Raw genomic sequence first — 25,395 nt, forward strand, 5'->3', positions numbered from 1 at the left:
AGTGAAGGAGATGCGGGTCACTGCTATCATTGTTGTCCTCAAAGATTTACACAATTGATGTAAAAATACCATGCCACCACCCTTTTCCCATTGCTTTGACTTGTATTTTGAGAGGTCAGCCAGAGGAGATTTAGCCAAAAATACACCCTGAAGCTTGCAGGAAGTTACACAGTAATAGTTTAAATTTGCATTTTCTGTTTCTGGATTTCTGAGAAACTTCCTCAGAGAAGTATCTTTTAGTGTAATCTCCAAAGCTGATAAGCATGAGCTTAATGATACTTTCTACTAATTTGATATAAAAATTTAAGACACAGCTGCGACAAAGGGAGAGAGCGGATTTGAATTGGCATGAGCAGTGACATGAAAAGTCTGCCTTTGGTGCCATCTACTGGAGAAGAGAATATTTAATGTTTAATTTGAATTGCAAAATATTTTTGGTATGTGAACACTAATGACTGCTGAAGCTTAAGTCATGATTTATGTTTAATAAGAAATCCGAAATTGCTGGTATAATAGACGTACTTCCTGTTGCTCTTTGATCTGCATGCTTGTGTTGTGTGTGGGAGTGCATGCGTGTATGCGTGCCTGCGTGCATGTAAGAGGAGTTGCATCATTAAACTCATACTGTATGTCCGACCAATTGTCCTTGTCACTCTTGTGTTATTGCAGCAAAGTGCTGAAACAATAATCTGTTACTTGAGAACTGACAACTACTTGACAACTGATAATAAAGAGTCACTGGTTCCAGCTTCTCAAATGTAAGGATTCGCATATGTTCTTTTTTTTATGTAATTGTAAATTGAATATCTTTGGGATATCGATTGTTGGTAGGAGAAAACGAGCAAATTAAAGTTTTCAACCAGGGCTACTGGAAATTGTGATGGCCTTTTTTTTTTTTTGCTTTTAGGGGAAAAAAAACCCCCCACCTTAATCTAAATTATGTTATCTTCCGACTAAGAGAAGTTATCATTCATTTGCCTTGATTTTTACTTTGCAGATGCAGTGGTTTTTAGTCTTAGTTTTCAGAGGTTATATGCATGTCCACCAGAGGGCAGCATGCTTTTTGAAATAAACCGGGCATTTGCTGTTAATAAGAAATATCCTCGCAAAAATTGTGTGGTAGTATAAGTTCTTCTTTGCAATAAGCCACTCTGAGGTGTTAAGAGAAAGACAGAGAGATAGGGCTGGTGTTTATGGTCAGTTCAGCGTGCACAGTCACCGAACACGCTAAATCCACATCATACTGTATCATTGTCTTCATTCGTATTGATTGGGGGACTTTGTGCCTTCTAAAGGCAGTTAATGCAACAAATGTAGTATAATTAATGGATCCGAACCCTAATTACAGGCTCAGGAGGCCAGTCTCATTAGGTGAGTATTGACCAAAGAAATGCTAAGAGGGCAGGCCAGCTGTTTGCTTTGTTCTGAAGACCACTTTGATGTCAACTGAGCATGAAACAGATTCATATTTCCACTTGATTAGGCAGATTCAATAGGACATACTGTATTCACTTAGACCTGTGTCTCTTGTGATTATGTGCGTGTCTATGTGTGAGTATGGTCTGCAATTAGTGATTTTAGAAGAAATTACCTCAGCCTTTGGTTTAAACGAAAATTTATTTTCTTCCTGGGGAGATATGTTAAATGACAGCTAAATATTTGCAAAAAAAAATTTCATGGTTTCAATTATTACCTGTTCTATACGGACTAGTGAGTTGATGTATTTGCACATTTGTAAATTGTGGTAACACATGCCTCAACTTAAACACAGAGGTCATAGGTTAGGGTCTGCTTCCCTACAGCGTAAAAAACGAAAACGAAAACTGAAAAAAAGGCACAGTGTTACAGAGAAAAACATTTGATGAACAAAGATAATTCATTACCACTGGCGGTCATGTTTGTCAGATGAATGTTTGCACACATTTTGTTCAGGCTGATCCATGTAACTGTAATCACAGAATGCTTCTGTTTATGTTTTATAGTTCATAGTTGTTTTAATTTGTCTTTACTATTTACATGTTAATAGTGAACAATGTCTAATGTGTCAAAACAGAGCGTCCTGATACATACAAAATAGTATAGAGTTGTTGCAATAAACTGGAGGTGCTGTGGGTTCCCATGAGTTGATCTGGCTTAACAGAAAAGCTGCATCACTGGTCATTAATTAGAGGCTGGTATAGAAACGCTCACCGGAGCAAAGCTAAGAACAAGGATTATGGCTGTATCTCAGTCTCTACTGGTTTAATGGCTCCACAGCATCAATGTCCCTATGGACAGATGAGCTGGAACGGGGGTATTGTTTCACCATTATGACACTTTAAAGGTGATTTGGGCTCAGTTAGACTAATTAGGTTTTACCTTGGAGGGGACACTATCGAGGGTCTTTTACTTCTCAATTGTCATATTTGAGTGTTTTCTGTAGGGGAAAGCAATGCCAGAACATAAAAAATATCACCCAAGTAACTAACAGACTAATGCTATGATCATTTGTATCTCTTATTACCTCTCATCCGTGTTGGCTTCAAAGTGGAACATGAGGCATGAATTAATTCTTGGTCTTGGAATTCTTAGTTTGCGAAAATTATTGAATAATTTGAACACTGCAGGATAATTCTGGTATGGAAAAACTTGGTCCAGTTCATATTATGTTGGTAAATGAAATAACACACTTACACGTGTAGGAAATGGCACCCAGTATTTGTTGCAGGACGCGGAAGCTTTTTGGAGACTTTTAGTTCTGCTATTTGTGCTTAGTTTACATAGCTCACTTTATATTGATATAATCTTCTTAAAATATTTTATAGTAGTTACTGCACAATTTAATGAGGCCACTGAGGTGGAAAAGTTCTGCACCATTTCCTGACTGTACCAAGGAAGCACAAGTTATTTTTTTATTAACAAAATTAATAGAGCACTATATCCTGATATAAACATCACTTTGTCTTTTAGCAAAATTACATCCCCTTTGATTGACTTAACACCATTAAGATTGATTGTCTGTAGTAGAAATTTGGATTACTTTTGGATTAGGCTGCCGTGACTGATGTCGACTTTGAAAAAAGGGGGGTCAATGGTCTGTTTTCAGGTTCTGTGTAATAGTTCCTAATCAAAACACAGAGTCCTTATTTGAGTTTTGGCAGACATTGTTTACACATTGAACAGGCTCCCAGAGGAGGATCGATTGAAACCTTGTATACCATTGCCTCCTCCGTCTTTGTTTGTTAGAGTGTGCGCTCTGATAAAATCTCCTTTCTTGTTGCTGGGTCGTGATGGGCCAGTAGCCTCATAACCTAATATGGGGGTACCCTCTGCATTAGGTAGAGATCTGTGAGTCTCTGTCTTTCCCCCCACTCGTGTCTCTCTCACCTCTGTATCTATCCTTCCCATCTTTTCCTCTCTTTTTCTCGCTCTCTCCTCCTCCTTGCTAGCTTTACTGATGTAGAGATCTCTCTCACACTCCCACTCTTCCTCCGGCTCTCTCTCTCTCTCTCTCTCTCTCTCTCTCCCTCTCTCGCTTTCTTTTGCTCAAGCCTCCTCTCTCACCTCTGTAAGTGAACACAGACTAAGAGGGATTAGATCTTGGTGGTTTTTCTTCAATTCGCCTCAATAGATGAGTCTTTTGTGTGAACTACAGTAAGTGAACTGTTTACTACGAGTTCTTGTTGCGCTTAGAGAAAAACTTTCAGCTTCAAGCGTCTTTTCATTCATTGTGTTTTGTGGCTGTAATGAACTACACTTAAAGATTTACATTGCAGTGTGATCAGGATTAGACCGATGGAATTTGCTCTTATTAATTAAACTGAATGTCTTGCACAAAGTTGAACAGTGGGATAGTATTTGACAATGTGGCACTGTCAAAATACGCTTGCCCATATCTGCTATTGTGTGAACTTCAGACAGTGTCACAAGTATAGAAACTAAGTTGTTCAGACCCAAGATTTCTCAGAGGGCACCTTATCGTGCCTCTGTTCTGTTGTGATTCAACATAAAGGAAATAAAATTTGACATTTTTGAATTTTCTGAAAGTACAACATAACTGGAAGGGCTAGATCAAAGAAAAGGCAGGGAGTAGTTGAGATCTTTTTAATTCAAGAAGTAAAAAAGCTGGTGGTTAATGTTGGCTTAGTCTCGCAAGTGTTAAATATTAAATGTAGTATCAGCAATAGTTAGTGTAAAAATACAGTATAAGGTAGTACAAAGTAACTACTTTAGAAACATCTTCTGTATTATGAGTATCTAGAACATTGGCCAGCAAAGGTACTCATGCAGAAATACTGTATTTGTCTGCATGGAGCAGCAGGAGTATTTTTTTTTTTTTTTTGTCCAGAACTCCTGTAAGTGAAAAACATTCATCAGGCTTATCGCTGGCTGTCTGACCAGGGCTGGGTGCTGTTATGTAGGAGAGTGTAGCGGCTCGCTGTAGTATGACATCATGAGAACTGTAAGTGGGGGAGTGTGGTGGTGTGGGGGGGTCCCACTGGGTGCTCTGGGTAATGGGTTCCAGGTTGTTTTGGCCCTCACGATGACCCTGCTTTTTTTTTTTTCCCTCTCTCTGACTCTCTTTCCAATTGCTCTGTCATATTAGGTTTCTGCTATACTTGGCTATACTCTGGCTTCTCCGCTCTTTTTCTACTATTTTATATATATATTTTGTATTTTACTCTCTTCTTTCTCCTCAAGTAGCTTGACTTTCTCTCTTGGAACTTAAAGCTAAATCTTATTTTATCTTATCTACATTGCAGGGATTATAGGGATATGGATTCTCACAAAGGGTACAAACCTTAAAACTGTTTTTTCAACCACAAATAAAGCAGTTGGTGCTTCAGTTAGACTGTGTATAGTACATGGCCTCCTATTCTCATTTCTCCATTGTGTTGGCCTGGCTGCATAGGAACTGTGTGCAATAGCTGCAGGAATACCAAACGTTCTTCCCAAATAGCTGTCATGTGGGACACTCTACATGTTACTTTTCTGCTCCTGCCATCTATTGTTTTGTTATGTTGTGTTTTTGGATGATTGTAAAAGAATTCTTACATGTTGTTTACCTTAAGTTTGACTATGAAATAGGGCCATAGAAACCAATATGGGGCAACAAGTTGCTCTGGTTAATCAAACTTTGTTACTTTCCCTCTTCTTAAATTGCCACGTGCACATGGTGAGCAAAACGTTAATGAACAGTAATGATAATACCTAGGAGCTATTTAATATTACTATCCAATTTCCTCAAAAGTATTCAGCAAACTCATAGTAACATTATTTGCTGACACAGTGGCCTGGGATCTCACAAGTGTGACCAAACACAGCTTGTCATTTCCTTTCTCTATTTACACTGCACAAATTAGATTATTTAGTCCCGTATCTGTTGCACGTTCTACTTTTCCTCTGCTTTTTTTTTTTTTCTTTCTCTCTTGCTGGCTGTAAAAGGGGTCAATAACCAGCAAAAGCAGCCACAGGCTAATAATGTGTAAATTTGTTTTCTTGTTTTTAACTTTGGAATGCTGCTGCTGCTTGTTCTGTCTAGTATTTAAGTTCATGGTTAACTTCTGTTTATAATAAATAGCTTGTAGTTTTTTTTGCCCGTCGCTCTGAGTTTTCCACTGCTCTCTACCAGGCAGGCAGACAGACAGACAGACAGACAGACAGACAGACAGACAGACAGACAGGCAGGCAGGCAGGCAGGCAGGCAGGCAGGCAGGCAGACAGGCAGACAGGCAGAAAGACAGACAGAGTACACACAATAATGCCCTAAGCTTGTTAAAGGTGTGAGGCAATGCTCGGGAGGTGGACCCAGCTCTTGGATCTTTGGTGAAACAGCTCCTTGTGAAATTCAACAGGGGATTATGATTCTAGTCACCCTTGGCCTCCCTTTCAATTTCCTCTGTTGTGCTCCCCTGTGTTTTTCTCTCTTCACCTTCTTTTTTTGTCGCTCCTGCTGCACTGTCCTTTTTCATATCCTATTCTCCTCCTTTCCCTCATCCTTAGTTTTTCACGTCCTCTTCCACCCCATCCTCTCCTCTTCATTCTTCTCCTGCTTTCTGTTGAACCTCTCTTCTCCTTTTTTGACAAATCTTCCTCAAACCTCTTAGATCTTTTTTCTATGTTTTTCTTTCTGTCATTCCAATCTTTTCTATTTCTGTCATTCATTCTCTTCCTCCTCCCCCTCATTCCCGCTTGTTCCCGTCATCTTCCTTTCTATTTCCATGAATTTTAGCTGAGTAATATGAGGACCTATTTTGATTTTCTGCGATAGGAAAAAGGACCTAAACCTACAAAGTAGTTGGTTTGCATGTATGATTCTGGACAGGCCACCATGATATTGATACAACTGTGCAACCAGATAGTCAGATGCTGTATGGACGTCTTTAACGTGATTACATAACTAGGGCCCAGAGCCAGCAGGTCATAAGTGGTGTTATGAGCTAAATTGAATAATACAGTGTTATCAAATTGAAGCCTTGAAATAAAGATTTAATTGCGTGTTAAATATGTGTATACACCCTTTGAGATCTTCTAACTGTAATAATCTAGAACTTATATTAGTAATGGTTTTTGCTTTTTAAAAATGTATTCTTATTTGTATTAATTTAGGCCACCTTTTTCATTTAATTGCCATAGAAAATGTCAGTGCTCCAGCAATTGGAAATCCCAGGGAAAACAAAATAAAAACTTCCTAAAAACTTTTGGGGGTTCCCAAACACCCACACACTTGTAACACCGACATCACATATACAGTGCAGTATTGCATGATTCTAACCCTTAGAAATGTTAGCATCATAATCCACCCACTGAGCCACGGAGGACTTAACCTAAGATGTGAGTCAGATAAGAGCAGTTTTCTTTCAAGGCTTACAGTGTAAAACAACAAAATTCCCCTGCTTTTTGTGTGATATTAAAACTTTTTTATTTTTCAGTTTTCGTATTTCATCCATTTTTCTTCAGTTGAAGTATTTCTTTTGCCTTGTATTGCCCTTTTTTTGTCTTCTTTGCCCTCTGTCAGTCATTTCTTCCGTGTCCATCGGAGCGGATGTTGCTGTCACTCCAGTTCTCGCTGTACGTGTGTGTTGATGCGCTGTCAACACCTCTTGTCTCCAGTTCCATCTTTTTAATGTGGTTGAAAATGCTGAATCTCTCAAAAGACAATGTTTTGTAACCCTGGTGGCCAAGACTATAAAATATCAGTAGAGGATCAGGATTGTCCTATTTTGTTACTTTTTCAAGAAAATGACATCATCCATGAACAGGAGGTTTACTTATAATTTGTGTTTATATATAAGCAACTTTGACTGTGTATGGTTTTCTGTTCACCTGCAAATATGCTGCAGGTGCTTGACTGTTTGTGTGAATGCATTGCTGTGTATTGCAAATACTCAGATATCAGGCCACTCTAGTCTAAGCAACACTGACTCTAAAACAGTGTCTGGCAGACTAGAAGTTCGGGGACCACCTACACACAGGTTCGAAAGTACATAGATAAACAGAGCACACTGTAAATACGTATGAATATCCAGCCTTTATGAATACACACGTAAAAAAATGCATGTATAGATATAGAATATTTTACTGTGTACACATAAGTATACACAACTTTTTTGCCTTTGAACTCGGACACACACAACTGAGCACAGCACTCACTCAGCAGTGAGACAGTCCAGGCTCAGGCTGCGGGAAAGCAAACACTACCTTGTGGAGACAACAGAAAAGGTCAGAGCAGTACGGCGCAGAGAAGTTGTCTGTTTCTTGGTGATACAAGAAGAGTAGCTGGGATAAGGGGAGTGTAGTGTGTGTGGGTGTGTGTGTGTGTGTGTGTGTGTGTGTGTGTGTGTGTGTGTGTGTGTGTGTGTGTGTGCGCGTGTGCGTGCGTGTGCGTGAGTGCGTGCGTGCGTGCGGCGTGCGTGCGGTAAACGCCACAATACACACACAAAAATCAAAACCAATCATTGCAAAGCAGGAAACACATTTGAAGCACCTTTTCACATGTTCAACCTCAGAGAGAGGTGGGATGTCTGCTTGGCATGATGTGCTTGGTTTGTGTCTTTTGATTTGGCTTATGCTGTCAAGCATAGGTGGGATAAGTGTGTCCGGGTGCTGAGATACCAGAGCTGCTGAACATTCCTGGCTCCTCACTGAGTTTTCAAATAGACTAGGTGCAGTTGATTTAAACACGCTTGTTGCGTTGGGTGGGCAGGGTGCAAATTTTCTTCATTTCCCTCACAGAGCTTTGTTGGCTCCATTTGAACTGCATTAAAGCAAACACAAAGTCCAAATGGTATGAAGGATTTTAGGTATATTTGGATTTCTTTCTTCTAGTGATTTACAGTACTTTGAGAATGAAGCGTTGGAGAGATTCAGCTGAGTTTCACAGAATTTTTATTGCCCTGCAAAATTCATTTTAGTTAGGCAGAAACATCGGAGAGTAATGTGCAGGAGAAGTGATTATATGTTCACTGGTATGATCAATGGCGGCTTTATTTTGATGATTTACAGCTGGATGTTATTTGTAGAGGAGTGCATGAAATTGCTTTTACTTCGAAAGAGCATACCTCACCTCCAAGTGGCCCTTAATGTTTGCCTGCTAATCTTTGCTGTTTAAGTGGTATAGTCTAAGTTGGAAAGAGTTCACGGGATGAGGAAATAAATAGGAAATTGTGCCTTATCCTGTAGCTTGTTCATGACGTGCTGAACCTTTTTTTAATATCCTCTTTTGCACCAGACTTAACATGATTTTAGTTTGATGTATTATGAAATGAGGCATATTTATGCAAGTAGTTTTGTTGTCTAACCAAAACACGAGACTTCTATTTTTCAAAAAATAAAAAAATAAGTAAATCAAAAAACGCACCCAAGTATTAAAAAAAGAAAATTTTAAGACCAAAATAACCAATAAACTTACAATTGGCAAATGTCTTTAAGCTGTAAGTCTTCTTGTTCTGCAGAGGAAAAGTTAAGACTAATGACTCTCCCAGTGACCTCAGCTATGAGTCCAGACCAGAATAACAGGGTTCTTTTAACCTTAAAGGACCAGTGTGAGGGATTAAGTGACATGTAACGGTGAGGTCGCAGACTGCAACCAACTGAATACCACTCCGCTCACCCCTCCCTTTCCAAGGGCGGAGGAGAACCTATGGTGGCCTTTTAGATAACATACAAATGCAAAAGACCCTCTGTAGAGCCAGTGTTTGGTTTGTCTATTCTGGGCTACTGTAGAAGCATGGAGGTGCAACATGGTGGGCTCCGTGGAAGAAGATATGATAGGTAGATATGAAGGGCTCACTCTAAGCTAAAGAAAACACAACGTTTCTTAGTTTCATACGATTATACACTAATGAAAAACTTATTTATGAATATTATATTGCAGTGATTTGTCTAATCCTATGTGAGCACATGTGTACATTTAAGTGCATGATATCGATACCAGATCGAACTTTTTGTGTGTAAGCATCGCAGGAGAGAGGTTAGACTGTACAGACACACACTCCATTGAAACATTTCAGAGACAGCTGGGCTATATTGTATCGTTGGACCTCTGCCTTGGAATACTGGACAATATTCTGAATAATTGAACAGGGGTGTGTAATGTGTGTGTGTGAGTGTGTGTGTGTGTGTCTGTGTGTGTGATTGAGAGAAAGAGAATGCAGTTTTGTGGAGATGGTTTCTGTATGTGAGTGTGTGTGTGTTGGGTCGGAGTCATCCAAGTAAAGAGGTCAAGCTGTGGGTGGTTGGATCTCAGGGAGACAGCTTCAGCCTCTCCAGAGCCCTTCACAGCCACACATACTGTATGTGTCTGGTATGATATACATGACGGCATGGGCATGAGTCAGAGTGCATTTGCATGTCTGCATTTTAGCATGTGTATGTATACGGGTGTCTTTGTGTGCAAGCATTCCAGCTCAAAGTTCAGTGGATCTGTGTGGTACCCCACAGTGCCCCTTGTTAATCCCTTCCCAGAATGGCTGTTGCCAGGCAGAGAAATTACCCAATGGAGCGCTAACGGGATTTTATGGCAAACTCAATAATAACTGTAGGTTACTTGGACTGATTGTCAGTAACATGAAAGTCATGGCTTGAATGTATTGTATAATGGTGTTGGGTGACATTAAAATGATTTTATTCTGTTTTTATTCATAATTGTGTTAGGTGGACTACTAGTTAAAGGAACTTCTCTCTAAACTCTTTTGGTGTCAGCAAGCCTCAAACAAACATGCACATGGGATAGATCATTGTACCCCATTGGACAGTCAGACTGTTGATGTCATTTTGCAGTGGTTGATCTCAAAGGTGAGACAGCAAACTAGCTGGAAAATGTTGGCAGCACACAGCCAGCATCACAAGAAAATGATCTCAAATCATCAATCCCAAACAGTTAGCTTAAGTTAAATTTGTACCAAAAACACAGATCACATTGTTTGGATCATGTGCCAAGCTGTATACAATTATTGTTGTTATAGTGATTAGCAAAAAGACTTTGACTCTCCACTATACAGTGTAGAAATTGAAAGAGGAGTAAATTTTTCAAAGTTAGTGTAACTTACTGTAAGTGTAGCTCAATCATTGCAGCTGCCTCTAGCAGTTATAATTTACCTTCATTGAGCTTAAGCCATTTGCATTTCCTGTACGCACACTGTGTAACATGAGATACATGTGTAAGGCTGTATTAGCGGCGGTTGACTCATACACTGTAGCTGTAGTTCTGCTAACTGGCTGAATGGGAGGATCAGTAGTACTGTAACTTACTCGGAAGAAGAAAATGATGAACATAGAAACCTGTAATTATGTAATTAAGCTGAAATGCAATTATTGCATCCATGCCTGATGGGACTGTGGGCACAAAACAGTACTTCCTGTCCTTCTGCCTGCCTTCATTATGATTGTTTTTTTTATACTGAGATTGAAAAAGTTTTAGGGGAAATGAACAATTCTGTTGATTAATTTAATTACTTCCCTTTAATGGATGTTAAAACCAGTTAATGGCTTGCTCACTCATTCTCCCACTCACTCATTCAAACCTTCACTCACTCCCTCATTCCCTTGTACCTTTTTAAGAGTAAATATCCATTCTGTCTTTGTTATTTAGGGTTTCACTTGTTTTTGGACAACTGTGAAACATGGGAATCAGACCAAAGACAAACTTCTGAAACATCTTCGATCTTCGGGCTACATAGATCATTTTCTGTGTACTGCTCATACAGTACTACTAAATGTACAGTATGTGTGTTTATGTGTTTTTTCGAATGAAAGTCTATCTGTGTGTCCATGTATTTGCCTGGGGATTCAAGATGAGTTTGTTTGTTTGTGTGTGCATGTGTGTGAAGACAGCTGCTCTGTGTCCATCAAAAACAGCATCGCATTCCCCACAGTGTCCTTTGTAGTCAGGCCTTCTACTAACACATATATACACACACTCTCACACACACAGTTTTTCTTGCTTCATTAATGGCCCCTTTCAAACTCCAGGTCTGTGTGTTACAGTAGAGCTAACGTTGAACCTTTACAGTCTGAGGGGGACAGTAGATCATTTAGGATTCATTGTTTTCATTGTTTTGTAAAGGCCTTCCTGCTGTTGTAGAGGACAGTAATAAAAAATTGCAGGGGAAACATTCAGTACTTGTCATTCATTGTCAAGATAAGTCATACTTAAAAATCTTTAAACAGACAGAAATGTCAACTATCATTGACTTTAGTTGAATATGTATGCGTGTTGGCTCTGTTGAACCCTGATTTAGACAGTGGTCATATCTATTTGCCTTAATAAAGTGTTCTTTAACTGCCAAAAATGTAAGGTTAACATGATAAAAGAATACGAATAGGGGTCTTACGAGGCAAAGATATCAGACAAGATGGGAATAATATCCCATCAGCTGACGAAAATGAGGCGGCATTTCGTTAATGGTCCTTTTATTTGTTTTTTGTGAGTGCTTCAGAAAACTGCAGTCATTAGCAGACTGGCTTGTAGAGAGAGATAGACTCTGTGTACTGAGGCATAGAGGCATAATGATTTATAGTCAGAAATACAAACTCCATATTAGCTGTTGTTTAGCATTGTGTTTGTAGCATTTTATTACAATGGTGTTCTGTAGAGCTTGGAAAATCACTCAGTACAGAAATATTCAAGCAATGTAAAATAACATAAAAACTTCTCTAACCATGAGTCCTGGGTTTTGTTTGTTTATTAGTAAAGGGAAAACATAAAATCCAGCCTTAATTAACTAAAACTTGCCCATCTAAATGTCGAGTAAATAATAAATGCATGAGTGGTCATGTATAACTGAGGCCAAGTTTATGCTTTTAGTTCCTTTTTGAATGTGTAAAAATACAGTGTTAATGTTGTAGACTTTATGTCTGAGCAGTGGACATGCACAGTCTCTAGATGCTGATAGAGAAAGTGAGGTCTTTTACCAGAAATGTGAGTCAGTGAAGGTTCTGGATAAGGAAAGAAAAAAAAAAAGGAAGAAAGCAAGCTATTAGTCCAAATGGGTTTTAATCACATTTTTTTTTAAATTTCCAAAAGTTTTTAAAAGTTTCAGCTCTTAGTAATAAGCTTTTTGCTGGAATGCAGTTCAATACAGTATGTCTCACGTAATTGGCTTGTTGCGGAGAAGGAAGGAGTATGTGTCTGCTTGTATTTGTGTGTTTGTGTTTTGTGTCTCACCCTTTTTCTTTGTATCTCTCACTCTATAAACGTGAAGGCTGGTATGTCTCCTTTCCCTTGAGATGGCCCACATCTGACAACGGCTAGGCCTACACCCCATGCAGGAAACCCATCCCACTGAGAGAACTAGTTGGCCGTGTACTGTGTGTGTGTGTGTGTGTGTGTGTGTGTGTGTGTGTGTGTGTGTGTGTGTGTGTGTGTGTGTGTGTGTGTGTGTGTGTGTGTGTGTGTGTGCATATTATGCCACAGCTCTGCCAGCCTACACGTAATACAAACAGGACATTTTTTAAAGTGTAATCACAGATTCACATGTGCTTTACAGTATATGAGAATTTACACCATAAGCCTGGAGGTGGTATCCTTCGACTACCCCCTTCCTGGCAATATTGAGACAGTGCAGATCAACATTGCCAATGACAATTACACCTAAGCTGTATTTTCTCATTACACTTGTATTGTATTCATCCCCCACTCTGTCACCAGTATTGATTTTGTCCAATTTTGTAATATCCATCCCCGCTGAAGGCATTAATGCCCACCTACACTGCCTCAAAATGTTGCCTTAATGGGTTTTCTCTGAAATTCGTGCCAGAGGAGCTTATCTGCAGGTTTACTCAAGGACAGAGAACAAGCCAATCGTTTTGGATAAGTGTTTCCTTTTATGTCAAATGGCTTTTGTTCCAAGAAGAGTGTGAACTGAAAGAGGAGGAGGCTTTTCTTTAACGCCAAATGTTCACTCGGTTAAAACTCTTCAGTGACATCTTCCTACTCTCTTTACCTTCTTCTGCTACTTATTTTCCCTCTTAATATACCTACGCATCTGTATGTGTCACTCTGACGGTTTCTGTGTGGATCCTTTTCCCACCTTTCTTGCTATCTGTTATTTGCCACAGTCGTATTTCTCTCCATTAATTCTTTCTTTTCACACTTTTTTTTTCCTCTGTCAAGATGAAATTGCTTCTGAGAATGACCACAGCAGAGGTGCGGATGACAAAGCCCTCTGATTCAAAAGTTATGTAACAGCCTGAAAGGTGAAACACTGCCCTGGATAAAGTGAATTTTGCCAGAAAGCTTTTGTGTCCCTCTTTCATCTGTTCATCTGTTAATGCATACTTGAAGGTGGATAAGTATGATTGGTTTTAACACTTTATACTGTATTAACTGTGTCTTACTGTAACGTTGGATACTTTATAAAAATGGAACCCACATTTATCAATGACTTCCTCGACAGCTCACCAACTGTGTACAGGACAGAGAGGAACTCAACCTGATTCATCCTGCCAAAAGGCTCCTGCTGTCTTGCCCTGGATGTGTGTGTCTCAGGGAGTCTCGTTGGCCCAGTGCCAGCCCAGCCAGACCTGATCTGAACTCCTGCCTTAATCCCTGGTGTTGTGATCCTTCTCAGCCACTTAGGTTTGTAGCCACAATGGTTAATTTTTTTTGCCTCATATAATTTTTCCAGTCATGTTAAAAAACAGCACCATTTTAAGCAAGTTGGCCTTTTGGTCCTCGTGCATCATGTGAGGAAAGGATTGACACCAAATTAATGTCTGAGAGTCCTGAAGATGCTGTGAATTTGTCTGTTATTAACCGTTAAACACTGTTAAAAATAAGTGAGGATAGATGATTAACAGTAACTTAAAAGTGAAAAAAAAGATACTGTACTTTAAAGTAGCTGTAATGTGCGTTAGTTATGTAAAACGGGTAGGTGAAAGAGACTGACGCTTTAGTGAAAAAAGACACTAAAGAAATGTACCCTATAGAGCATGGATAATAAACTGAACAACAAGCAGTTTGGTGACCTCACCGTGGGCTTTAGGAAATTGTGATGGACATTATTTGATGAGAGAATAGCTGTCATATTAATCTATAATGAAAATACTCGTTGGTTCCTGCACCACTCAAGACTTTGAACATATGTGATTGGAGTTAATAAGATGGCTGAAGTTTTTGCATTTTGCAAATTCTACTAGACTGGGCTAATCATGAAGATTAAGATTTGTTTTCTGAATGTGAGGACTGGCCACAGGACAAATACAATCAGTTACTAGAAAGACCGTCTTGAGACTTGCCAGTCGTCTGTTGCAGATGCCATCTACAATTACTTAACATACTGTATGTATGGTAAAGCATGAACATGCATTTTTTGACGACACTAACAAATTTCTTTTGGCTACAACACCCCAAAAGTCAATCTAAAGCTTTGATGTTGTATATTATAGATGCCAGCCTGAGGTAGATGATTGTTGTAAATGGTTCAGACAGCAGGCTAGTTGGCTTGCTACTGGCTGTTTTCGCTTATATACAAATGCAAAGGCAGGCACATACTTTACAGTATCTCAACACTTGGCCTGACCGTAGATATTCAGATTAGAATAGCAAGCAAACTTTACTTTTGTTTTTTTTCCTCAGTCACACTTGTCCTTATTTATTTCTAGGTGTTATCTTTCTTGTGGCCAGAGGACATCAGTGTGTTCCCTGCTGACTGGAGCCCTACTAGAGGCCACAGCTGCTCTTGGTGCCCGCTCTGCCCTGCCCTACCCTTTGCCCCAGGGTCCTAACAGCCACGCCGTGCTGAAAGGTGGGTGTGAATGGAAAATTTTTTGTTGTATTTGTATGTTTGAGTGTGCAAAACCTCTGTGAATTAACAATGAATTAAGTTGATGTGGTCCATTGTTCCTGAATACTTTTGGTATTTAGGTATAACATGAGTCGGAGTCAAAATCATGGGGCTGGAAATGTCAGTCAGTGTAGGGAGGAGTTCAACTTTAGACAGTTCTGTTGTTTATCATAAAACTTTATTGCCCCTAATGTAAAGGTTGTGTTCCAGCAATGGTATGGAACACAGGTCACACATACACAAGGAAAATAAACAGTTCCATACTATATCTGTTCAAATGCTCCTAACCAGAGGAGCATTAAATTGGATGGCCACTGAAGCAAGCAGTTTGGGCGCAGGGCTTGTATCTGTTTGATTCTGGGAAGAAAAGGTTCTCACTATTCCCTTGTGATCAACTGCTCCACTCTCCTCTCTTCCTCTCTGTTCTTTTCCCACATGGTTTCTTATCCACAGCGGGTTCTGGGTCGGTAGGAGCACGTCTGTTGTTGATCCCAGTGGGTGCCCTTTCACTCTTTCTTTTCTCTTTATTTCTTCTGCTGTCCTTTCTCCCTCCTCGTACCATCCTCTCTCTCTCCACTCTCATTCTCCCCAATTCAGACACACATACACACACAAAGTGTTCAAGCGGTGTACGGAAGAAGAAAAAGGCCCCTTACATCACAGCGTCCGCTCAACACTTGTGCACACGCACGCTAGGTTATGTCTTAACATCTGAAAAGCGGGTTATACGCACATCAAGCAAACATATAAAAACGAACACATGCGCACAGACACACAAACACACATGCCTGCTTTTCATTTTACTTAATATACCACAGGGCAGCAGCTAGCTCTGTCCCTGAAATGCCCTGAGAAAGACATTAAAAGGTCGACTGCAAAACTTATTTCCTTAATGGGACATGCATATAGTATGTCACCTATTTCTATCACTCTTAATGTCTCTGTCTCTCTCTTCACATGACGTCATTGACCAAACATTTGGGTTGTTGGTCAGTTGCTCAGCTGGTAACTGGCTGTCCACCTTCTCTACACTGACGTTACATATGACTTAAATGTAAGCCGATCCTGACATTAATTTCCACTGGCATTGGGCCAGGGGACAGGCTGTCTCTGGCAAGATCAAGGAGACACAAGCGCGCACATGCAAAAACAAAAACATGAATTTCTATATTTGTTTCTCTGTGACTTTCTTCGTTATTAAGCATGGTTTTAACAAAACTTTAATTTTGGTCAGACAAGTTTTGAGTGGCAACAGACATTCACATATGCACACACACTCCTACACGCATACATGCATACACACACACACACAAACACACACAGTGCATATCTTCAACATGACACCGTGTTCTGTTCTAATGGGTGTTACAGGAAACAAAATAGAGCCAGACACACACACACACACACACACATAGCAGCTTAGAAGTCTTGGCAAGTCTAGGATTTCATAGACCCATACACACACACAGACACACACACACACACACACACACACACACACACAGCATGACAGACTCCCTGTCTAACTTTCTCTGTCTCTCTAACCTAGTACCAAAGCTACCCAGATACCAAACATTGCGCATGAGCATTACCTTCCTAGACTTAGACCCATAGCCACATTCTTGTGTTTTTTAAAAGTTATCTGTTTCTGATCTCTGCCTTTCACACACACAGAGAAAGCACCTGTGTGGCTGTGCTATTTGAATAATTTGACATTTAGTGTGCCAGAAAGCAGTATCTTTCTCCAGAGATGATGATGCCCCTGTAACAGAGACACATACCGAGGCTCTGTTGTTTTTAAAAATTTTGATTCACTCGCTAAACTAAAAGGAAGGAGTGCAGTGCTGAATCGAAAAGAGTCAAACAAAAGAGTGGCTTTAGAAAAACGAATTTGCTTTTGAGCAAGACACTGACTACTCCAACTGACCAAGTTGGGGCATATGTTTTCAAAAGACCTTGTTTATAAGGTTAAAGTATATATCAGATGTCATAAAAGACATGTAATTATACTGATGCTTAGGTAAAATCTGAGTTAAGTTTCAGATTTGGAGAGTGCTAGTGTAGTTATTGCCTTCTTACCATTTACGGTATTGTTCCCCTCTTCAGTGTTTCAACTAAGCAAACTGCTCTTTATCTTTCAAGCATGAGCAAAAAGGCTCATTCTGAATCTAAGCTGTGTGTAATGAAACTGATCATATGTGATACAACTGACACATTTTTTTATAAGGAAACTTACTGGGTTTGAAATAGGCACACAGCTTTGGAAACATAGTGTGCCACAAATAATTTCTTTTGTGGTCCAACTGGAAATCAAAGGTTTTTTTTTTTTTTAGCCTCGCTGGTGAGGGGGTCATCTTTGTCTCACCTCTATAGAAACCTTTTGTACTTTCTCTCTATACATCTTCTGTCCTCCCTTCGCTTGCCTTCATCCTCTGCTGAAATGAAATTCAGCTGTCGAGCAAAGGACAAAAAGAAGAGTGAGACCAACATTTTTGCCTTGCACTTATTACTTTATTTAAGGGTTCTCTGTCTATATCTTTATTCCCAGAGCTGTAACTTAGATTCTTTTCCCTACATGGTACTCTTACAGACAGTCTTGTACTACCATTTTGAAATGCTGTGAATCTATTTTTCTCTTTATTACTGTGTAGCTGAATTAATTGTAAGTTGCATTGGCTCAGTGTCAGCCTTACTTCTTGGTAGATCCCTTATTCTCTAATAAAACTCTTCTCTGTGTCCTGGTGGCAATTGCGTAATACGGGTGAGGGTTCAGATGGATTTGTATGTAACAGTCTGAGTATCAACTAGTAAATGTAGTGTTGATGCTAGCAGTCACTTGTAAGAGCAGGTGCTACATTTGACAAATGCTTGATATACTTTGCAGAAGTAAACATTAAGTAGTGGTTTCATTCTCGATGTCTGTGCACTGAATATTTTCAATGGGGTGGATCAAAAAATTGCATTGATGAAGTATAGATAGCAAAGTAAGATACACATCTGTTAATTATGATTTTGTTTTCCCACCATTATGACATACTAAGTCACAACTATTAGATATGGAGGTAATGATTTGGAGAAAACATCTCCAATAATTCCTAAAACTAGCCTAGCCTAATTAGGAATTGATTTTAGTTACAGTATAGTGGCAGCAAAACTGGGGCTATAAGTACGACTTGATCAGTGGCTCTGGCCCAAATGCTTTCAAGGATTACCGGGATAATCGCCCGGCCAACCTTGGTGTGGTCTTAGAGTGTTAGTGTGAGTGGTGAGAGGTAGAATGTTTTTCTAGACCGTCTCTACGTTCCACATTCACTGTAATGATCTGAAAGCATTTTGCTGGTTCCTCTGATGTATGTGAACGACCTATGTCTTTCTGTTGCATAGCAATCATTTGGTTTTAGTTGTAACTCAGGAGGAACGTTTTGATAAATGATATTTTACAGGTTGAGCTGGCACATGTCTGGGTCAGTATGACAGGCTTTTGTTGTGAGAGTAAACCGCTGGCACTTGTAACTGCAAATACTGGTGCAGGAAAAAATGTAAACTCTTTAAGACAAGGGTAAGGTCAGGGTAGTGTGTGTGTGCTGCTGAAACACGTGTAAAGATACTGGGAAACAGAGAAAACCATAAATCTTTGCTGAGTATGCCGGTAATTAAAGGCAGTTGTTTTTTTTTCATGGAGATTGTCTCTGTGAAATGTGTGAAGTCTGATGCCTGTACAGTCTGTGTCAGCTCAAACAGTGCTGATGTTTGAGCTGACAGGGACTTTGACAGGAGTAGTTTTTGCTAAAGCACAATATATGTGAAAATACACATTTTAGGTATGTTTTGTATAGGCATGTGTGTGATTGTGTGTCTCAGACAAAGGTGCAAAAACAAAAAAAAATTACAACATGACAAAATAACAAGACACAGTCTAGTTATTAAAAAAAACAACAACAGTTATTTACCTTATACAAATTAGGTATAAGCAAGAAAGTCCAAATAACAACCAGCTACGGCAGCGTAATTGATCACATCGTAAGGTACTGGAAAACATCAACAAAGCAAAATAGTAACAATTATGCATACATAGTACATTACATAATAACAATAAAGTTATATAGATCCTATAGGTTTGAGGATTTGGTGTCACACTTCAAATAGTGGGTGTGTCATGCTGGCATTAAATGTTTGTCTTCCCCTCCTTCACTCCTTCACTATCAAACCATAGTCATCTAAGTACAAAGAAAGACTACTAAAGACCACTGGGATTTGGCCATATCCATGTGAACTATAGATGGGAGTGGTTTAGCTGCTTTTCTTGAGCTCATTTCCTTTATAGCACAATTTACTGTAAGGAGTGAGGAAGTAGACAGCTCAGTTGTAGACTACCATCTTTCGAGCTTGGTATTGTTGTTTATTTCTTTTTTTTCTTTCTTCTTTCTTTTCCACTCTTCCTCTCAGTTGTCATTGTCCATTGTGTTGCCTGGCACCATTTAAGACCCACTGACAGCAGATATGGTGGGGAATCATAGTGAACGGAAGTCACAAGGATTTCAAGAAACACACACTGTTAACATTGCCAGAATCTCTAAAAATACTTTTCTGAACGCTCATAGACTGGATTGTGACTTTTTCTTTTCTCTTGTGAATCACCAAAACTTTTCAGTATAAATTGTACTAATATTCAGAGTTTATGCATTAGCTCTGGTGAAACCCAAGATAGTATATAACATATGATCAACCCAGCTAGCAGTTTCTCTGACACAGAACAATGTAATTAAGTAATAAATCAAGTACTAAAGGAGGGGATGGTATACTCCTTGTAAGAGACTACTTATATAGCTTAGTTTGTTTGTGACACCTTCTCATAAAGATGGTGCACTGCTGTAAATTTTATTGAAACCATTTAAATGTTTATCCTCAAATATATTATAATTTCTGCTCTGTGCTCTGTGTGCAATATTAAGTAACAAACATAGGGCAACATGTTTAATTCAAAATTTATATTTCTACCATGTGAGGCTGCATCTATTTTCATTAATACTGTACGTAATCTGTTGATCATTTTTAGATGAATTGATTTATTGTCAGAAAACTGTGCCCATCACGGTTTTTCAAGAGCCCGACCTGACATCCGCAAATTACTTGTTCTATCGGACTAAGACTGCAAGAGCCAAAGACATTCAATTTACAATGATGTAAAACAGAGAATAGTGGTAAATCCTCATATTTGAGATGTTGGCATCTGCAGATATTTACCATCTTCTTCTTGAAAAATGACCGAAATTAATAGCAAAATGGTTAATTCATTTGTTGATTTTTTTTTTTTTTTTTTTTTTTGTCAATGAAGTCATCAATTAATTGACTAATTGTTAATATTAACTATGAATAAAGTCCTTAAAGACACATTAAGAAGTATAGTGTAAACACCTCAGTAACAATCAGCCCCTTACTGGTACATTACTTGTCACATGATTGGAAATCATGTGACAAGTAATGTCAAATTTACTAAGTAATGTCAAATTTACTAAATTTTTAATTCACTGATTCTGTGTAAAAAAACAGGATGAGAGAGTTTTTTGGGTGTATTGTTATCCTTTATTACTCGTTTCTATACTCTGTTCATATGAGTGTATGAATTATTGCGGTTTGTGTTTGTGCGGTGGGATGGTCTGACTGTTCCAACTCTAGCGCACTGCTGTGAACTATCTATGGTGTCAGTAAAGGGTGGGCGGGGGAGGGGGGAGAGAGAGAGAGCGAGTAAGTGAGAGACTGTGAGAGACAGAGGGAGAAAGAGAGGGAGGGAGAATGTATTCAAGAGAGAGAGCAAGGAAACGCTGTTTGCTGATAAGGAAAAGGAGAGGAGGCAGGTGAGCGAAAGAGAGTAAAAGACAAAGTGTGAGTTGGAGAGAGTTCAAGTTAGAAATGGAGTAAGGGAGTGAGAAATAGAGCAGACAGCCAGAGTGAGCAAGAGGCAAAGAGAGAGGGAGAGAGCTAGCAGCTGCAGGAGAGAGGAGACTGGCGGCTCAAATGTGGACAAGTGTACCTCGGTCACCCCGCCACTGAACTGTCAGTGTGGGAGGCAGAGTGGCCAGCTGTATCTAGCAACCATGAAGCCCTCTCACAGAATGGACTTCAAGCTGATCAGTGAGTAGAGGAAATGTGAGTTACATTGCATTCAGGCTGCTCGTGTCTTCTCAAAGCTGAGTGAAATCGTAACTTTAAACTGGTTTTCAGTGGTTGGGTAGTGAACACAAAATAAGTCTGTCTGCATGTGTGTGTTGCTTTGTTTTGTGTCTACGTATATGTAATATAATATTGATAGTGAATTTCTTTCTCATTTATTTGAGTTTCATTATAAATCAAAATCAAAAACTGTGCAGTCCTTTTCCGTGGAATTTGTAGTCTGTGCACATTAGCTTCTCTGTTTTTGCTGTCTAATTGTTGCCAAACAGGAGCTCACAGTTTAAGTTTTATTGTGCTTTGTAACTCTCTTGGCAGGACTTGTAGTCTTTTGTGTTTGACTTGTACCTTAACTGGGCCTTTTGTATCCTCTTAAATTCTGTGTTTTACATGTGTCTGATATAGGGTTTTACTGTAAAAATTGCCTCTGATCTATCTTCTCTTTTTTCTTTTTTTTTTTTTGAGTGGGGAAGGTTTTAATGTTGCTTTGCTTACTGGCAAGAAACTACCTGTGACTCAGGTTTTTTTTTTTTTAAGTAAGAATCAACTAGACCATCATGCTCTTTTGCCCCATGTGCTGTTTTTTGTTTCCTAATATTTTGTTAACTATATATTATGCAAACTGAACTGCAAGAATTTGTTGACTCATAAATTCAAAACACATTACCCACCAACTCACTGCGATTGTCTGTAATGTTTATTGAAATATGTGACGAATGATTCAGCAGTTAATACATTTATACGAGAAACCTGACAGCATGACACTGTACAATTAAAAACAAAATCACTGAAATTACCCAAGTACTCCATCTGATTTGTACCAAGTCTCTGTGAAGTTATTTTGTAAAGATCTAATTTTCTTTTTGCAAAGTTTGTTTGGAAGTAGAAGAGAATGGGCCTCACTCACAGTATACTACTGCATGATACCTCTCATATGAAGAAAATTTTGCAAAGCCCCACCATGCTTCTTTAAGAAATCTCCAAATTTACTTTCACTCTATTTTATTATGTGACATACTCAATTTTGATCTCTGATTTCATAATGCGGAAGCTTTTGCTTAATCAGTCCAAATTTATTTTTACCTTGATTGTTGTCCTCCTCCCCTGTAGCAAAGAAAGGTCAGAGGAATCTAAATACTATATTTATGTCTGCACGTGGTTCTGTGTGTGCAATAGTATGCATATCTGATTCAAGAGGGAAAACTCCCTGTGATAACTCAGTGTTTTCGGCAGTCAGACAGATCAATGGTTATTGCTTCTGCTGCTGCTGCTTTGTGTCTGTGTATTTGGCTGCGTCTATGTACTGTGAGTCCTTATACTTTTTCTGCTAGTGTGTTTTGCTACCACTTGTTAAATTTTTATTTGCATGATGACTTTTTTGTGTGTTTACTTTCATGTGCATGTGCGTGTGCATGTGTATGTGTTTCAGTAAGGACTCGGCAGCATGAGATGCTATTCTGCTATTTATGACATGGAATGGAACTGAGGGACTATTGTTTAACTGTTGCCTAAAAGGAAACTGCCTGATGCTGCAGTTTTGGATTTTGACTATATTGTCTGAAAAATGGTAGATTTCAAAGTCAATTTTCAATGTACGTTTCCAGAACGATTTTCACAGATTTAGAAACAATCTAAATATACTGTGTTCCAGAGTTATACATGTTGTGATGCTTACATGTAACACTACAGTAGGACATGGGTGACTCTTCCACCCAGAGAAAGCAAAAAAACTCAGACAGCAAAATAAGATTGCTGATGTTTTGCAAAAAATGTCTGTTATAATTATGATGGTAATATATTTATAAGTTCAAAAGGCTAATTTATTGACATTCCTTTGACTTAAACTGTTTGTGCTGCACCTGTTTGAGTGCCCCACATACTCCTGCGGGGAAGTTGTCATCGGCTCTAAACGTGCTTGTGAGAACAGTGTACATATGTGTGGACTTAGCTGGCAAAGAAAGACAGCAGGGTTTATTTTCAAGGTTCCTCTCCTTTAGCTGGTATTAATAACTATGATTCACTCAATAAACAGAACGAACCTCAGTGCAGTTTTGAAAGATTTCACCCAGTCTCAAAAGCAGTGCTTGACAATGAGTCAGTTGATGGTCGAATGATTAGAATCAGGCCGATATCTGACTGAACAAGACTCTCCTCCTGTTGCTTTGTTTTGCTATTTAGTGAATCCCTTCAAATATCTACTATATATAAATTATGCAGATTTGATGATGGATGAAGTATACATCATGGCTGAAGTAAAGATAATCAAAGATTTGGCGCAGGTGACAAAAAGTCTTGATAGATAATCAGATCATGACATTTATTAAGTTATTGTCCAGTCTAATGTCCATAAATTGTGAAATTACAGACTTGTCTAATGTTTTTGAGAACAGTCAACATGCAGCACTCTAAACCTCTGAACCGTAACCCTACTAAATCAGACCTCACACATGAAATACTGATTTGCTGTCTTTTTCACGCCATGTATACACACACACACACACACACACACACATACACACCTAGACACATTTCCTGGCGCTCCCAATGGCATGCTATTTGTTAAAACAGAAATTACATGAAATTGGTTAAAAAGGATGTTCAGCCAATCTATTCCGCCCACCACTGCATTTAGAAACCACTCCACAAACACACGCATACACACCCACAGGGTATTTGTATTCAGCACCATGCATTACAGATGAGTAAACCCATGCATAAAAATCACAGGGACATCATGGTCAATTAGTCTAGGTTTGTGTTCTCTCAGTGTCGCAGCAGGAGTGCTGCATGTTCAATACAGCTCATCAGTGTTTCTCAAACTAGTGTTTATGATCTGTAAAGGGTCAGGGCCCCTTTTCCTCATGGGTCTACAGCTGATTATGTTGGATATACTTATCACTATCACTGGAACTCGAGATCTCATTCCATCCAGTACTCAGTCCCAGTGTTTATTTTTATGTTTTAGTTTTCTGTTGATAATGTAAATCCTGTGAAGCTTCGCAGAAAGAAGTTGAGGACATCATGAATAACACACGATAAAGGTTATTGAATTACTGACAGTATTTTTTCTAATGCATTTTTTAATTAATGAATTCTAATTTTAAACCCATTGCTTTGACACAAAACAGTCGTCTATGTGAATTGTTTTGATTTTGAGAATAATAAAATAGCTCTTTTAAGGAATTAGCATGTAAAAATATAATCTGCCATCTAAATGTAGCACAGTTGTTGTTTTTGATTGTCATTGTTTTATGGTTGGGACATCTCTGTTTTCTCTGCTAATGCACCTTTGCTTGTAATTAATTCCTCAGAATCTCTTAAGACCTTTTGGTCACTGCCTTGGCTGACAGCTTTGTCTGGCTGTTTGTTTCCCAGTTTGAAAGATGAATAAATGAATGATTGATGCCTCTGTATGGTCATGAAATTCATATGACTAATTTGAGGGTGTCTCCATTTCCACTTCAAAAGGGTAGCTTGTAAAAACAGTTTGGGGGTAGAGATGAGGAGATATTGCTTGAGAGATTGAAGATTGGATAGTTTTAAACTTTATAAATTTAATATTTACATTTATATTTTTTCTTATGGGAAAACAACCTAGACGTTATGTTTCATTTTCTTCAATTATATTTTAATACAATGTAATAATTTAACACCTTTTAACATCACAGTAAAGTAGTGACATTCAGGGCTAGTTCAGCCAGATATTTTTTGCTGTTAAAGTATCTGTGTTTTACGGAAACAAAGGACAAGACAATTGTAAAGGTCTTTTTTTCTGGCATTTTTTACATACCTGCACCATGCAAAAGGAAGAGAGGAGCTGACAGTTGATAAATACTGTGAACCAGATGAACTACATGGTATGAAATGTAGGTGGCCACACTTTTCTTAATTTTTTGGATTTTTTTTTTTTTTTTTCACAAGTTGCAGCTGTTTCTGCATAATTTCTTTCATAGCGCCTATA

General features: G+C 38.8%; 1 protein-coding gene across 5 annotated transcripts in view; it reads left to right on the forward strand.

Moving 5' to 3' along the window:
- Window positions 1-25,395, forward strand: part of plce1 (phospholipase C, epsilon 1) — an 86,983-nt gene that overhangs the window by 22,424 nt on the left and 39,164 nt on the right. For all 5 annotated transcript variants that reach the window (XR_005708104.1, XM_040134978.1, XM_040134976.1 and 2 more), the window contains 2 exons: window positions 13,878-14,059; window positions 15,085-15,227. Coding sequence is in view for 4 of the 5 variants with exons in the window: in XM_040134978.1 (XP_039990912.1) it covers window positions 13,878-14,059; window positions 15,085-15,227 (325 nt within the window). In the remaining variant the exon portion in view is untranslated. The remainder of the gene's footprint in view (window positions 1-13,877; window positions 14,060-15,084; window positions 15,228-25,395) is intronic.

The sequence above is a fragment of the Xiphias gladius genome, chromosome 9 (genome assembly GCF_016859285.1).
Source record: "Xiphias gladius isolate SHS-SW01 ecotype Sanya breed wild chromosome 9, ASM1685928v1, whole genome shotgun sequence".
Taxonomy (NCBI): domain Eukaryota; kingdom Metazoa; phylum Chordata; class Actinopteri; order Istiophoriformes; family Xiphiidae; genus Xiphias; species Xiphias gladius.